General features: G+C 41.2%; 1 protein-coding gene across 1 annotated transcript; it reads right to left on the bottom strand.

Annotated features, from left to right (window-relative positions):
• Window positions 1-387: 387 nt before the first annotated feature.
• On the bottom strand, window positions 388-4,917 carry LOC138970368 (uncharacterized). The gene is made up of 4 exons (XM_070342827.1): window positions 4,467-4,917; window positions 3,986-4,148; window positions 2,408-2,486; window positions 388-1,173 (listed from the first exon to the last, which is right to left on the bottom strand). Exons 1-4 carry the CDS (start codon window positions 4,669-4,671, stop codon window positions 1,072-1,074), a joined length of 549 nt encoding a protein of 182 aa, XP_070198928.1. The 5' UTR covers window positions 4,672-4,917; the 3' UTR covers window positions 388-1,071.
• Between the last annotated feature and the right edge of the window lie 10,834 nt (window positions 4,918-15,751).

Raw genomic sequence — 15,751 nt, 5'->3', positions numbered from 1 at the left:
AGCTTTTCACGCATGGAACGTCTCCTACACAGTAACACGCACATGTTAATGAAATAGATCCACATGACCTGATAATGATTAATACCACAGCTAACCGCGATCATGTGATGTCTATACCTTTATTTTGTAATTCAAATATAATTCCTTTATCTGTCCGTGTATCTACAATTGTCTCCGACGTCTGTGAATTTATTTATATGTCACACACACACACACACAGCTTCCGCTTAGCTAATAGGTTGAACGAACGTTAAAAAACAAGAACCAACACACACACACACACACACACACACACACACACACACACATGCGCCAGTCACACATACATAATTGTTTATTTTCAACAGAAGTAACCCAAATGCACCTTTAAACTGTAACTTTATTCAATGAACTTTCCATCGCTTACTACACCGCACACGAATGCTGTATAAATGTCTAGAAATAATTTCTGATTAGATAAAAGGCACGGAACTGTGTTACATTTTATTTTTAAAAACAACTTTAGAATTATTCAAAAGAAAAATAAACACGTTCCTGTGTTCTGTGGCATTTCAATGTTGTATCTATTTCATCAACATGATTCCAATTTCATTACTAACAGTCTAAAAAAAAATGTCAAAGAATTTTGAGAGATGGGAACAAATCAACACAAGGCAAAGACACAAACTATTATGAAACTAAAGACGGGGTTTTTTCCCTGTTGTTGCTGTTGGTGGTGGTGGTGGATGAGGAGGTGTTGTTGTTGGTGGTGGTGGTGTTATTGTTGTAGGTGGATGAGGTGGTGGTGTTGTTTTGTTAGAAATTTCTGTACATGATTTTGAGCATTGCAACATAAGCCAAATTTCCGTTTCTGTCAAGTAACTAAATGAAAAGAGTTTTCGAAATGAGCTTCTCATTTACATGTCTCTGGGTTGCGTAACCGTTTTCAATTAAAAGTCTTTGGAATCCGCAAACGCTTCCGATTACAAGTATTCGGAATGCGTTAAATTCTTCCGATTGAAAGGTTTGGGAATGCATTAGCACATGGAAATAACCAAACACACACGCAGAAAAACAAAGAAGAAAACAAATTCAGTTTTCGCTGCGGTGTTCTACATCAGATGCCGGTCTTCCCAGATTGAGAAGAAGCTGCGCCGCCACTTCGTCCAAACACCCTGCAGCGTCTTCCTCCTGCTGAATATGAAGAATAAAAATAATTCAATCTTCATTATCATCATCAACGCCACCACATCTATCATCTTCATCGTCGTCGTCATCAATGTCATCGTCGTCGTCATCATCATCTTTATCAGCATCATCGTCACGCCAGTAATCAAATATAGTTTCAAAAGGCACTGATTTCCGCGGATATTGGCACACGTTTTTTCCGAATCATTGTGTTCATTTCCAGGCATAGTTACCTCCCTTCCAGTGTTGTTCCCAGGCCTCGGTCTTGGCGATGACGCATACTTTTTTATTTGACGCATTGGCGTGACCCCTGGCATGTCGACTTTCCGATAGTTGGGACATATAGGTCTTCAGGACTGAGGAGCACGCACCGAAAGTGGGTGCCACCCAAACGGGAGAGAACAAACCGCGGGTTCTGATTCGTTGGAATCACAACACATCTCAGTTTCAACCAATCCAACACTGCGGGTGGCTCCCGTTTGGGTGGTCACTTTGTCAAGCACCTCAGCCCTGTCCATCAATTTCCCTACCAAACGGACAAAGCAAGCACGTTTGGACCTATACCCATTTTGAATCTAGGTCCACCCGACCTGTCCTATATGCTGGAAACAACACTGTTACATCATCGGTTTAAAGTTGCAGTGTTTAAAGCCTCCCTCCCCCCCCCCCCCCCTCCAACGTTAGGACATATACCTATTTTGAATCTAGGTCCACCTGACCTGTCCTATGAACCTCAACACTATTCCATCTTTGGTTTAAAGTTCTAGTGTTTATAGCCTCCCTCCCCTCCCCCTCCAACCAGATCAGCCAGTATGTATTTTCTTTGCAATGGGCGTAATAATCCTTTGGACTGATGGGTGCAGTGTCGTGGTGGTAAGACGTCGGCCTCTTGATCGGAAGGTCATGAGTTCAAATCCCAGCCGGGTGCCTGGTGGATTAAAAGTGGAGATTTTTCCGATCTCCCAGGTCAACTTATGTGCAGACCTGCAAGTGCCTTCGCGTATACACGCAAGCTCAAGACAGAGTGCGCACGGCGAAAAGATCCTGTAATCCATGTCAGAGTTCGGTGGGTTATAGAAACACGAAAATACCCAGCATGCTTCCCCCGAAATCGGCGTATGCTGCCTGTATGGCGGGGTAAAAACGGTCATACACGTAAAAACCCACTCATGCAAAAACATGAGTGAACGTGGGAGTTTCAGCCCATGAACGAAGAAGAAGAAGAATCCTTTGGACTTACCTGTGAGGAAAGGGCTGGCTGGTGTTCCTCCGTCATACTGTGTGTTTGCACAGGGCTTGTGGCGCTGCTTCCAGTGCAGCTAGGAAACGATAATTATAAGCAAAAAGATCACAAAATCCTCATTCATTGGGAAAATACAAATTCATGGCTAGGTCAGACTTTAATGATTTTATACTATACATATGATGACATTATACGACAGCAATTGACCCCCCAAAATCGACTTCGCTAATATTTTGTTCGTACTTTGTGATATTTTCAGAATGTGTTGAAACAAGTGGGAAGGAATTAAATACACGCGCGCGCGTTAGACTTAAGGCGTAAGGGTCACCCAGATTGTCGGACCAAAACTGTAATTTTTTTATTCAGTCACTTGCAATCAATGAATTGGCTTGATGTTTGGTAGTTTTCTTCAAACATCATTATATTTTCAGAAAACATCAAGTTTGAATACCTACATTAAGTAGAACAACTGACAAAATTATTTAATTCGTAAAATAATGGGCAAAATAAACCTGCAAAAATGCTAATTTTAGCATTTTTGAATGCTCTCTTGGGGAAAAACTATGTGTCCAATTGAAAAATAAATTGGCACTCATATTTAAAGCATCATTACCTACTGTATGCTCTAAAAGCTTTCTGTTTTGTTGGAAATGTTGCTTTTAGTAGCATTAGCAAAAGAATACTATAATTCTATATTATTATGATATATCACACAATAAAAAAAATTCTATTTTTCTGATTATCAGCTTCATTCTAGAACAAACAATAGCCAGTCAAGTAAACATTTGATGTGCAAAGTTTCAATGGAATAGGTGAATATTTAAAAAAGTTTTTCATTCAGACAGTGCAGCTGCCTGTGATTTCGCGCGAACTTTCACCACATAAAACAGCAAAAAGTTCAACATCTATCAGTTTATGTCCTTTATGGGGGGGTCATCAAGAGATTAGAATCAAAACTATCTTCACTTGAGCTACTGTCTGATTCATCATCTGTGTCTGACTGTTCTGAGCAGTTTTTGGAATCAAATTCATCATCAGAACCGATACTTTCATTCAACAGAGGCCTTGATTAAAGGGATTTTTAATTCCCACCAACCTACTTTGACCACTTATTGCAAGAAAACTATGTATGCTAGAGACAAAATGTAAACTGCACATGAAAATAGAGATATTGTTCTAGCTTTTGGCAACATCATAATTTAGTATATCTGAAAAACGATTTTTTTCCAAATTCTGGGTGATACGACTGTGATTGACCCCCAAAAAACGACGTCGCTAATATTTTGCTAAAAAAAAAAAATATTAGGGAAGTTGTTTTTGGGCGGACAATCGCTTTTGTACGTTTGTACGTTTTTTGCACGATTGCTGGGGTTGTGACAGCTGATTAATTGGTGCCAGTCATGATTTGTATTGTCAAATTGTTTCTTCATACCAAAAGTCAGTCTGTCTGTCTAATGATTGCAATGTGTTGTGAGTGTGTGTGGGGGGAAGGGGGGTGCGTGCGAGTAAATGTGTGCGCTACAAGCTCAACATGTAAGTTTCTAGCCACGTTCTTAACCCACACCTTTCACTTACCTGAAAGGTGACTGAACAAAAAGGACGGTTTCCATGGGCTGAGAGAACGCGAACTGCCCGGCGCACAGGTAGCCAGCAGGTGAACCATGCAGAGGAAAGCCATCTGAGTGGAACGCAGTATTGTCCTGAGGCTGACTGCTGTAGTGTGTCTGGTCCGCTACGTCTGGAATAAGTAAGACACGGGTTGAGTTAATTTGCAGAAATGATAACATATGACATGATTATGCTTCTTTTACTTTTACCCGTTTTGCTGTAATTAAAATATCTTTTGTGGGTCAAATTAAAGAATAGTGTCCCAAATTCAGGGAAGCTGCGACAAAGCACGAAAGTGTCAGTTTGTTGAACATTAGATATTATTGTGGTGAAAAGAAATAATTCTGACTTTGACATTCGCTTTATTCCGTATTCTTTAGTTTCATGTTCAAGGGACATAACTGTTGACGGAGAGAGATAATTTGGATCTTGCCCAAATGTGACTCACCAACAGTAGCAGAAGTTTGCCCAAACCACTGCAGCGCTTGGAAAGAATCGCAAACCTGGAAGTTGGGAACGTGATATCTTGAAACCTGAGGTGGGTGTCCTCCTCGGATCTGACTCGGTGCATTCAAACGACTGAACGGGTATTCAGCTATTTGGGTTGGGCCGGTGGTTGGCGCAGGGCATTGGGCTCCAAGGTTGTTGGTCATAGTTATCAAACTCTGCAGCGCTGAGGAGGTCGGTGGTCGCACGGTGGTGGCTTGAGGATATAGCAGAGGGGAAGCCAGTGCTTGAATTGTTGGACTTGTCTGAGACGGTGTCGGTGAGGCCAACGGAGAAGGACTTGCCTGAAAAGTTCAATGTAATGTATACCGAGAGGCATAAATTCCGCAAACTCAACTTTAATAAATCACAAAAAATCAACTCAGTGGTAAATGTTTTCAATGTTTGAATATTTTATTTATTGGCCATTTTAGTGTTTATAAACCTTCGCTTTATTGATTTTGAATAGAACATTATGAAATGACAATTTTTCAAAAAAAGTGACTGAGTCCAAGCGCAATGATTTCGGAAAACGTTCAGTGTTCATCACGTTCAATGCTTTGGCCAGCTCTAAGCATCCCAATCGCTTGCTGTCTCTCTCCTTCATCAAGTCGTGGCATGATTGCGATATCTGATACAGCCAAACAGCCAGTTGCATTTTATAGGGCCTTACACTATCTTTTTTACGTTATTGTCTCCCGTTCAGCCCATTGTCTTTATTAGCACAGTGAGCTGTGGCTGGATCAGCAATACTGCAAAGCGCACGCTGACAGCGTGAAACATTTGCTCCGACACTCAAGATGTCAACTACAAATTACAGGTTCAATCTGATTTTCGTTTGAGAGCAAAATCGTTCAATGCACTATTTGCAGAATTTATGCCTTTCAGTATAAAAAGAACTTGCGGGGAAAATTAAAACGGTTTTAAACACATCGTGTTTTGAACGCCAAGATCGAAGAACTGTGATTGCCGGAAAAAGTCCAAACAATTTTAAACGTACGTCAAGTTGTGTAAAGTAAGACACTGCCTGGGAAAAGTCAATTTGTGCAAGCAACGTAAACATTAATCCGGAAAATTTTAAGTACATGAACTGAACATCGTTCATCTTATTGAGATTGAGAAGTGATATATAAGCCTACTGTTATTTATATCTGAAATCTACAATTTGAATATTCCTGTAATCAGCAGTAATTTACAATTTTAACAAGAAGAGCAAACGCTCGATCGAGTCACTTTCGCAGTTCTGAATATTATATGAGGCATCAGATGGACAGGAAGAAATTGCTATTCACAACACAATGAGTCACGTTCACATAAAATTTGAGCCCGGTCACTTTTATAGTTTCCGAGAAAAGCCCAACGTTAAGTTGTGTGTTGCCGAACAGAAAAGGCTAGTTATCTCCCTTGTTTTTCTGATAACGTTCGTAAAAGGCTACAGATGTAAATACTTTGATGTAAAGAATAATCCTACAAAGTTTCAATCACATCCGATGAACTTTGTCAAAGATATAAAATGTCTAATTTTTCCTTTGACGCTGACCTGTGACCTTGAAAAAGGTCAAAGGTCAACGAAACCATCGTTAAAGTGTAGAGGTCATTGGAGGTCACGACTAAACAAAATATGAGCCCGATCGCTTTGATAGTTTCCGAGAAAAGATATAAAATGTCTAATTTTTCCTTTGACGCTGACCTGTGACCTTGAAAAAGGTCAAAGGTCAACGAAACCATCGTTAAAGTGTAGAGGTCATTGGAGGTCACGACTAAACAAAATATGAGCCCGATCGCTTTGATAGTTTCCGAGAAAAGTCCAACGTTAAGGTGGTGTCTACGGACGGCCGGCCGGCCGGCCGGACGGCCGGCCGGACAGACTAACACTGACCGATTACATAGAGTCACTTTTTCTCAAGTGACTCAAAAAAAATGTATACGGGGGCCAAACTACAGATGTACTGCTAATAGTAACAAAGTTGCAAAAATAACATCTAACATAAATTCCTAAGAGCACGCAGGTCCTTGTCTACATTTTCATACCGAAATCGCCATTTGACCATTAAAATGCAGAGTCTATTATCTACAAATATCAACAATACACCCCTTTTCGATCAGGAAAGACGAAGCCAGTGTAGCCGTAAAATTCATTGTAGTATTCCAGCGCAGTACTCATAGTAGGATATCCTTATTTGGAAAATGCCAAGCGCAAAACTCCTCTCAAATCCCGTGCATTTCGTGCGTTTAAAAAAAAAGCGTGGACAGCGCTCCAGTGTCAAACTGTTGCAGCACTTGTTTGGGTGTGGCTATAAGCATAGTGACATGAATTTTATTGGTCAGTATTTTTAGGCAAAGCACACGTTCTCAGCGAACAGAAAACAAAATAAAAGAAGCGTGAGTCACACTACCCAAAAATAAAATCTTTTTTTACATATATTTTTTTCTATAACTTTTTTTCCCATGGTTCATTCGTCATCTGACATAACTTTTTAGCGAAATCTAACCATAAGATTATTGAAAAAAAGCAAAAATGTAGACGACCACCTTTAAAGGTGGTTCATGCTCCTTTTGCTGATAAACATTAGGTGTTGGCATTATAAACATTTGTGAATAAACTCTTGTTTTAACCAAAAAAAGTTCACCATGTAAAGACCGGCACGGTTGGCCTTGTGGTAAGGCGTCAGCCCCGTGATCGGGAGGTCGTGGGTTCGAACCCCGGCCGGGTCATACCTAAGACTTAAAGGCACAGTAAGCCTCCCGTAAACCATCACAGAGCTCCCCCAGCGGTCTACATACAATACAAGCATACTTCCTTTTGAACGCTCACCGAGCGGGAACATCCTGGCTGCTTTCTGTCGAGCGTGAGAAATTTTCAAAGAATTTATTTTCGTGGACTTGCTCCTCTACAACAATGGCGCCTCGTTTTGGTGCTGGACGGCTGTTATGAATATTCAATACCGGAAATCACGCCCGGACAGTAAGCCTCCAGTAAACCATCACAGATACTGTCAGGCTTTTACACACAGTACAAACACCCTTCCATTTGAACGCTCACCAAACGGGAACATCCCAGGTGCCCTACGTAAAGAGCGAGCAATTTTCAAAGAATTAATTTTGCAGATTGTCTCGAACACATTTTGGACCCATCCTGAACTCAGGTCAAAAATGAGTTACTTGCCTTCGGGTCTCATTCTATCGATGTAAACTGGCGATAGCCGTGGATCGATGATTATCAGAATGTTTTTGGACCGTGGTGCGTTTTTGCGCTAGACCTAACTTTTAAAATCTAAATAATAAATTGACAGCTTGTTACACAAACATTCTTTAATCATAAAAGAATTCTTTTTTCATCAAGACAAGATCAGTACAATTCGAAGTTGTGAAAGTTTGAAAAAAGAAAAGCCCGGAAGCAGGGTCACGCAAGGGTCGTAGCAGACGACGGTTTATGCATATCGCCGTTCCTCTCAACAGTCAAAAACCATCGCTAGAGTTCTTGTGAACCACAGCCGTTTGTTTCGTGCATAAAAACGTGCTATTGTAGATAAGCTCACAGCGAGTCGCATTCCTTGTTTTCACTACCTATTTTATTCATGTTTTGATTACTTAGTTAGTGGAAGAATCTTTTGTATGTATGTTTGATGGTGTATGCTTTTAATTAAGCGTTGCTGACTATGAATGTAGATGTAAATGCTTGTATAACTGTGTTTTAATTCTAAATGTGTCAAGCGCAAAGAGCATAATTGTAAAGTTATGATGTTGCGCTATATAAATGCTCATTTATTATTATTATTATTCAAATGACTAACTGACGACTACATTGTGAAAAAGGGAAACTGGATCACACGGGTTCACGATGGCTCAGGGGTAAGATAAATCACGCAAAAATAAATTCTTTGAAAATTGTTCGCTCTTTACGGAGGGCACCTAGGATGTTCTCAATCGGTGAGTGTTTAAATGAAAGGGTGTTTGTACTGTGTGTAAAAGCCTGACCGTATCTGTGATGGTTTACGGGAGGCTTACTGTGCCTTTAAAAATTGGCATATCTAGTGGCTGCTCCGCCTGGCGTCTGGCATTATGGGGTTAGTGCTAGGACTGGTTGGTCCGGTGTCAGATTAATGTGACTGGGTGAGACATGAAGCCTGTGCTGCGACTTCTGTCTTGTGAGTGTGGCGCACGTTATATGTCAAAAGCAGCGCCGCCCTGATATGGCCCTTCGTGGTCGGCTGGGCGTTAAGCAAACAAACAAACAAACAAACCATGTAAAGCAAAACCCACCACACAATAAACAGCAGTCTGCAGTTGCAGACGACCGGTTGTTCCACTTCCATCTTTACCACCTCTGCCCTGGTGTAGTGCCGAAGACTTCGCCCTGGAACATTCTCTCCTTCCCACGACCTTAGCCGCCTTCGGACCTTCCACCGACTCTGCTATACCCACCATCTTCTTCTCCCATTTCTCGTACTGTTGTCTCCGGCGTCGAGCGTTTGCGAACCAAGTTTTGATCTGCACGTGCGTCAGTCCCGTCTGTTCCACCATCTTCTCGCGCTGGGCGAGACTAGGGTACGGGTTTTCAGAGTGTGTAAGAAACCAAGACGACAGAACTGCTCGTGCCGTGTGGTCCAGAGAGCGCGTCTTTCGCCCTTCCTGACTGATGCTTGGGGGAGGGGGGTTCCTGACAATGACAGAACTTTACGGTTGACTGAGTATATAGCCTTGTGTAGCCTAACCAAAATTTACCAATCGGGAAACTTTTTTTTTTAATATACTATCACAAGTATGATCATTAAAAACAATTGGTTTGTGTGATATTCAAAATAAAATACACGCAGTTAGTGTTAGTCACGACGGTAGCTGCGGCTTAAGTTTGGTACCGGCAATAGTCATTCTTTGCAAAGAAAATTGAACAACAGAAATATGCATTGTAAAAGAAACAGCGGCTCAAATAACTTTTAAAGAAAGTAACACAGTCTTAGCTGAATCCTAAATATGAGACTAAATTATTATGATAATGTTGCCCCTGTTTGAGGATCTCTCTCTCTCTCTCTCTCTCTCTCTCTCTCTCTCTCTCTCTCTCTCTCTCTCTCTCTCTCTCTCTCTCTCTCTCTCTCTCTCTCACACACAAACTTTTAAAGCCTAAAACCTTTATCCTTGTGTAATAAATGTTCTGAGTTCTCTCTCTCTCTCTTTCGTCTTATGCCTACCTTTTTCTGATACGAAATCTCATGAGAGCAGACAACGGCTTCTTGTATCGTCTTCCCCACATCGTGTAGTGAGCTTCGTCCCATACGTCTAGCAGATCTGATCCGTCACTAAAGGTGCCGTCCTGGGAAGGGGGGGGGGGGGGGGGGAGGGGATTAAAATAAAAGTGAATTAATTCCTCAGTAATAACTATAATTATCAATTAATCAAACAGCCTGTCCTTCACCATCACTTCTGCCTTCCTTAATATTTCTGCCACACCCGTTGTATTTCATTTACGATTAGAAAAAAAAGTTCGAGCATATTTGAGAGGAACAACTCACACTGCAATGGAGATAGTAATGACAACAACGACCACAATGATACCGGTGAAAATGATCATGATGATAAAAACAACAAGTCGCGTAAGGCGAAATTACTATCGAACTCAGTCACGAGATGAAACTGAACGCACTGTATTTTTTCACCAAGACAGTACAGCTTCGTCAATCCCCGCGTGAAGGAAATCGCTCACCTTCCACGTGCAAAACGTAGTGATATTGACACGCCAGATAAGCGCGGTAGCGTATTGTGCTAAGCAGGAAAGCACGCTTTTCTGTATTCTTGTTAACTTTCTGAGCTTGTTTTGAATACAACCTATCATATCTATATGTTTTTGGAATCAGAAAATGATCACGAATAAGATGACATCATTTTTGGATCGATTTCTTACATTTTAATCGTAAGACTAATTATTCTATTTTCGTTATTTGTGATCACATTTTAAGAGTAAACATGATATATGTATATATTTTTTAGATTCAGAATGTGATGAAGAATACGATGCAATCAATTTTAAATCTGTTTGCGAAAAATTGATTTTAAGGACAACTTTAATTAGCAAACTCATTAATAAAATTTTAAGCCTCCAAGCTTAAATGCAATACCAAAGTCCGGGCTTCGTCGAAGATTACTTGATCAAAATTTCAACCAATTTGGTTGAAAAATGAGAGCGTGACAGTGCCGCCTAGACTTTCACGAAAAGCCGGATATGACGTCATCAAAGACATTTATCAAAAAAATGAAAAAACCATCTGGGGATATCATACCCAGGAACTCTCATGTAAAATTTCATAAAAATCGGTCCAGTAGTTTACTCTGAATCGCTCTACACACACACACACATACACACATACACCACGACCCTCGTCTCGATTCCCCCCTCTACGTTAAAACATTTAGTCAAAACTTGACTAAATGTAAATAGTGAGAATAAGTAAAACAAAGTATTTATATGTGTTGTTGTTGTTGTTGTTGTTTTTAAACCCGTGGAAGGAACAGCACCAACAACAGGACAGCACCGTAATTTTCAAAATAATAATCAGTAATTTTTGTTAGGCTTGTCAACATTTACCTCATCAAAATAAGGTCACGCCGCGTATCTTGCCCAAAAAGCAAAGAATACTAACCTTGATCAGTTCGCACACTTCCTCGAACCGTCCCTGCTGACATCGCAAGGTGATGAGCCCTCGACGAAAACCCTCGTTCCTCAGGAAGACTCCCAGTACGCTAATAGGTAAACTTGAAACAAAGTTTTCAAAAACTTCAAAGCGCTTCGCCGAGGTTAGCAAGTGGGAAACTTTGGCCGCTGTCGCGATTTGGATGGCGGTAACATCATCCTCTCCAAATGCCATCCATGGCATCAAGCAGAATTCTAGCATGTCATCTGTTCCAATTTGTTGACAAGATGTTGCCATTTTAGTGTCTTCTTGTCCAATCAATCTTGAGGAATGTTGCGATTTCTGCCTGAAGTCGATTTTGTGCAACAGTGTTGCAACTTGGGTTTTTTGTGCACCGTGCTCGTCGTGTTTTTCGTTTCTTGTTTAAGCCCCGCCCCTCCGCGATTTTCACAGGTTATTTTGGGGAGTCTTGCTGGCACGTCAAGTCAAGAGACAGAGACAGAGAGAGGGGTGGGGGAGGGAGGAAGAGAGGGGTCATCCCAGTAAAACCGAACTGCAGGCCACACGACACCCACCCCCCCCCCCTCCCCACCCCACCACCATCCAAACCCCTCTACTCCTTTAGACACCTGTCACTCAGCGAAGTGGAAGACGCGCGGCGTTTTAAACACGAGACGCCGTAAGCCAATCAAATCAGTTTTAGACACGAGAGCAGACACTATGACCTTGTTATGTCTCGTTTGTACAAGTGCAGTTGAACCCAATCTGAGACACGCCGGATAAATAGCTACAACGTGTTTTGCAGTCATGACACAAAAGCTACGGTCCTCATAACATGAACAAGGGTACTAGGTATAGAACTATCAATAAAAACAGCTTCCTTCTTCTTCTTCTTCGTCGTTCACTAGATGGAGATGCCAATCGCCCGCACGAAAGCAGCTGTCCTCTGTAGGTCCTCCAGGCCGCAAAACAGCTTCCCAAAACGCATGAATTTACTTAAGTTGGTGTCTAACACATGTACCTCATATATTCCCCATTTTTGCTGCATTAGAAAATATAGCTCACAGTGCCCGTACTCAACGACCTCTTGAAACATGTTGCTGTCAGAAACCAAAACCTTGCATATGAAAGGTGTTTCATTGATAGGCCTACACATAAGCACACACTTCGTGTAGTAGAGACGTGAATAAGCCTATGCTTAGTGCACCCTGCGATTTTGTGGCTCTGCGTGTAAAAATGACAGAAATAGATCAATTCGAAAACACAAGTCTGTCTTGACCATACCAGTCTCTGACCATACCAGTCTCTGACCATACCACTGAGTCTCTGACCATACCAGTCTCTGACCATACCACTGAGTCTCTGACCATACCAGTCACTGACCATACCACTGAGTCTCTGACCATACCAGTCTCTGACCATACCACAGAGTCTCTGACCATACCAGTCTCTGACCATACCACTGAGTCTCTGACCATACCAGTCTCTGACCATACCAGTACGTCGGACGGATCAAAATCAGGGCCACCTTACGCTGACCAACACTACACGATCGCTCCTCAATAAAACAAAATATTAAAAAAAAGTCGTTGGTGTCCTAAATAAAACAACTCCATTGAACATTGCCCATGAAGTAAGATCTATGAGATGAACCGAATTTCAGACAGGAAAAATTCAAATTTTCACCAAAAACTTACTTTAGTTGCGGGAGAGTGAACATGTTAAGTTAAATTACCTCTCAGCTTCCTTTTTGGGACACTAATCTAGAACAATATCCCACAGCAAACTGAATTTCCTGAATTAATCCCAAACGTATACGCCATAGTGTTTTTGTTTGTTTGTTTGTCTCTGTTTGTTGTGTTGTTTGCTTGTTTTCACATTTAATTTTAGTGGGAACTAACATAAGACATAAGACATAAGATCATTTATTGTCCATACAATTAATTACAAGAGATGGACAATTGTGGTTCATCTGCTCTTAAAACAACCAAAACAGCATATGAGAACAACCTTAAAAAACAAAAATAAGAACAATAAAACATACGAAATAAGAACACCCAAAGTATTCCAGACAGGCACGTCCGCCACATCCATACTGCACACACACACACACACACACACACACACACACACACAAACACTCTTTATTTATTCATGTATAACTATCCCAGGCTGAAAACTGACATTAAATCAACAGGTGTCGTAGGCAGGACACGAACATCCCCCATTTTGGTAAGGTGGACATGATTTGAAACATTTGAATTTGAAATATTTAACCTAATTTCACGACAGCGTTCACGATTTTTTCAGTTTGGGTCCCGAGACACAACACGCAGGAAATAACAAAAGCTGAATGTTTGAGCCTTTGAGAACATCAGTCAGAAACTACGAAGCCGTGTAAGGCTGTGGAAGAAAGGGTTGAAATCGATCGGTTCTAGAATGGTCAGGTCTGAGTCCTACTTATAGGTGACAGCTAGGTTGGTTTTGTTTTCGTCGCGATCGTACCATGTGTTAACCAACGGTGCTGAAGTGACATTTCGTGCAATATGAATCATGTATGTATGTCATACTCTCTCTCTCTCTCTCTCTCTCTCTCTCTCTCTCTCTCTCGCTCTCTCTCTCTCTTTGTCTCTGTCTCTGTCTGTCTGTCTCTCTTTATGTCCTTCTCTCTCGCTCTCTCTCTCTCTACTCTCTCGGCATTCACATGCTTTTCGAGGAAATTTCCCCGTGTCAAAGAGCTTAATAGTTCAACGCGTGCATGTATAGCACAAGCACCAGAATCTTCTTTTCCTGCGGCGGTGTCATATCAGACTGGTATTCTACAATCTCTGGTCATATTCAAAGAACGTTGGACTTTTGGGCAGGTTATTTATCATCTTTGAAATCACAATTCAGCACCAAAATGAATTGAAATGCTTTACATCTAACATAAAATGATGTCAAACATTTTAATTCTGAAATTGCATTTGTCAAATTAGACGACTTTTATTCTCTGTGTCTCTCTTTGTTCAGTGGTGGGTTTTTTTTAATGTAAATTTAAGTTTTGTCAAGGATCTGAGGTGACGACCGTTAATATATGTATGTCTTTGATAGATAAATAAATACAAATCATATTAAAACAAATAATACAATGTCGTGATATATTACTTGTGTTGAATTGTCTTGTCATCAGACACAACATGAATGTTTTCTATTTGGGATAATAAAGTATTATTTTCTTGCATTGTGTTTGAAATACATCCAAGAAAATGTCTCACATAAAATCACCGCAATAAATATTTTTTTATTTGTGAATTTCTCCCAAAAAAGTTCTATGCAAAATAGCTATTGACAATAACCGTATTTTATTTGTGAACGTCTTCTTCTTTCTTCTTCGTTCATGGGCTTAGACTCCCACGTTCACTCATGTTTTTAGCACGAGTGGATTTTTACGTGTATGACCGTTTTTACCCCGCCATTCAGGCAGCATACGCCGATTTCGGGGGAGGCATGCTGGGTATTTTCGTGTTTCTATAAACCCACCGAACTCTGACATGGATTACAGGATCTTTTTGCTGTGCGCACTTGGTCTTGTGCTTGCGTGTACACACGAAGGGGTTAACTTGTGTCATTAGCAAGTCTGCACATAAGTTGACCTGGGAGATCGGAAAAATCTCCACTTTTAACCCACCAGGCGGCAGCGACCGGGATTCGAACTCACGACCTCCGGCGAATAGGAGGCCGACGTCTTACCACCACGCCACAAATGTGCGTGAACGTCTTAGGACTGCCTTGGTGCAAAATCACTACAAGACTCTTATGTGTGCTGAAAATCGGACTTCATCTCTGATTCGGCGGAACTGGAGACTTTTTTGCTCATTGAAATAAGTTCAACATTATCTGTATTTTGTGTGTTGTTGTTGTTGTTGTTGTTGTTGTTGTTGTTGTTGTTGTTGTTGTTGTTGTTGTTTTTGTTGTTGTTGTTTTCTCGTTGTTGGTGGTTGTGGTCCGGTGGGGGTTAGGTGGTGTACTTAAAATGCTCCCGATAATAGTGAGAAACGTACGTAAGCTTTATGAAGTCACTTACATAGAGTTCACAGCGAAAGTCTCAGGGCTTGGAAACACGAATACACGCATGTGGGGGGTAGCACCGTATTGTATGTCAGCTCGCTTTCCCCACTAAGAAAGCAGCCCGAATTTCCATGAGGTTAATCTCACAGGACTTTAAGAAATCTTATCCCTATCCTTATAATATGCTAAACGGGTTGTGGACCAAGACTCTATATAATGCAATAAACACCAGATACCGCATACACACATAATCACACACACACACACACACACACACACACACACACACACGTGCGTGTGTACTGATGTGTGTCCAAGTGTCTCTTTGTACAGCGCTTTGATCAGGGTTAAACCCTGGATACATGCGCTATAGAAATATTATGCATTATTACACCCCCGGTATAGGGGTGTGTATAGGTTTCGGTCGATGTGTTTGTGTGTTTGTGTGTTTGTGTTCGCATATAGATCTCAAGAATGAACGGACCGATCGTCACCAAACTTGGTGAACAGGTTCTATACATTCCTGAGACGGTCCTTACAAAAATTGGGACCAGTCAAACACACGGTTAGG

Source organism: Littorina saxatilis, linkage group LG7 (assembly GCF_037325665.1).
Source record: "Littorina saxatilis isolate snail1 linkage group LG7, US_GU_Lsax_2.0, whole genome shotgun sequence".
Lineage (NCBI taxonomy): Eukaryota > Metazoa > Mollusca > Gastropoda > Littorinimorpha > Littorinidae > Littorina > Littorina saxatilis.
Note: the sequence above shows the minus strand (reverse complement) of the source record. Positions and strands in the feature narration are given on the sequence as shown.

Coding starts and splice junctions, on each gene's coding strand:
- LOC138970368 (XM_070342827.1), bottom strand. CDS start 4,671: ATGACCAACAACCTTGGAGCCCAATGCCCTGCGCCAACCACCGGCCCA. Junction 4,149..4,466: donor GCAAACTTCTGCTACTGTTG/GTGAGTCACATT, acceptor TACTTATTCCAG/ACGTAGCGGACCAGACACAC. Junction 1,174..2,407: donor AGCCAGCCCTTTCCTCACAG/GTAAGTCCAAAG, acceptor CTTCATATTCAG/CAGGAGGAAGACGCTGCAGG.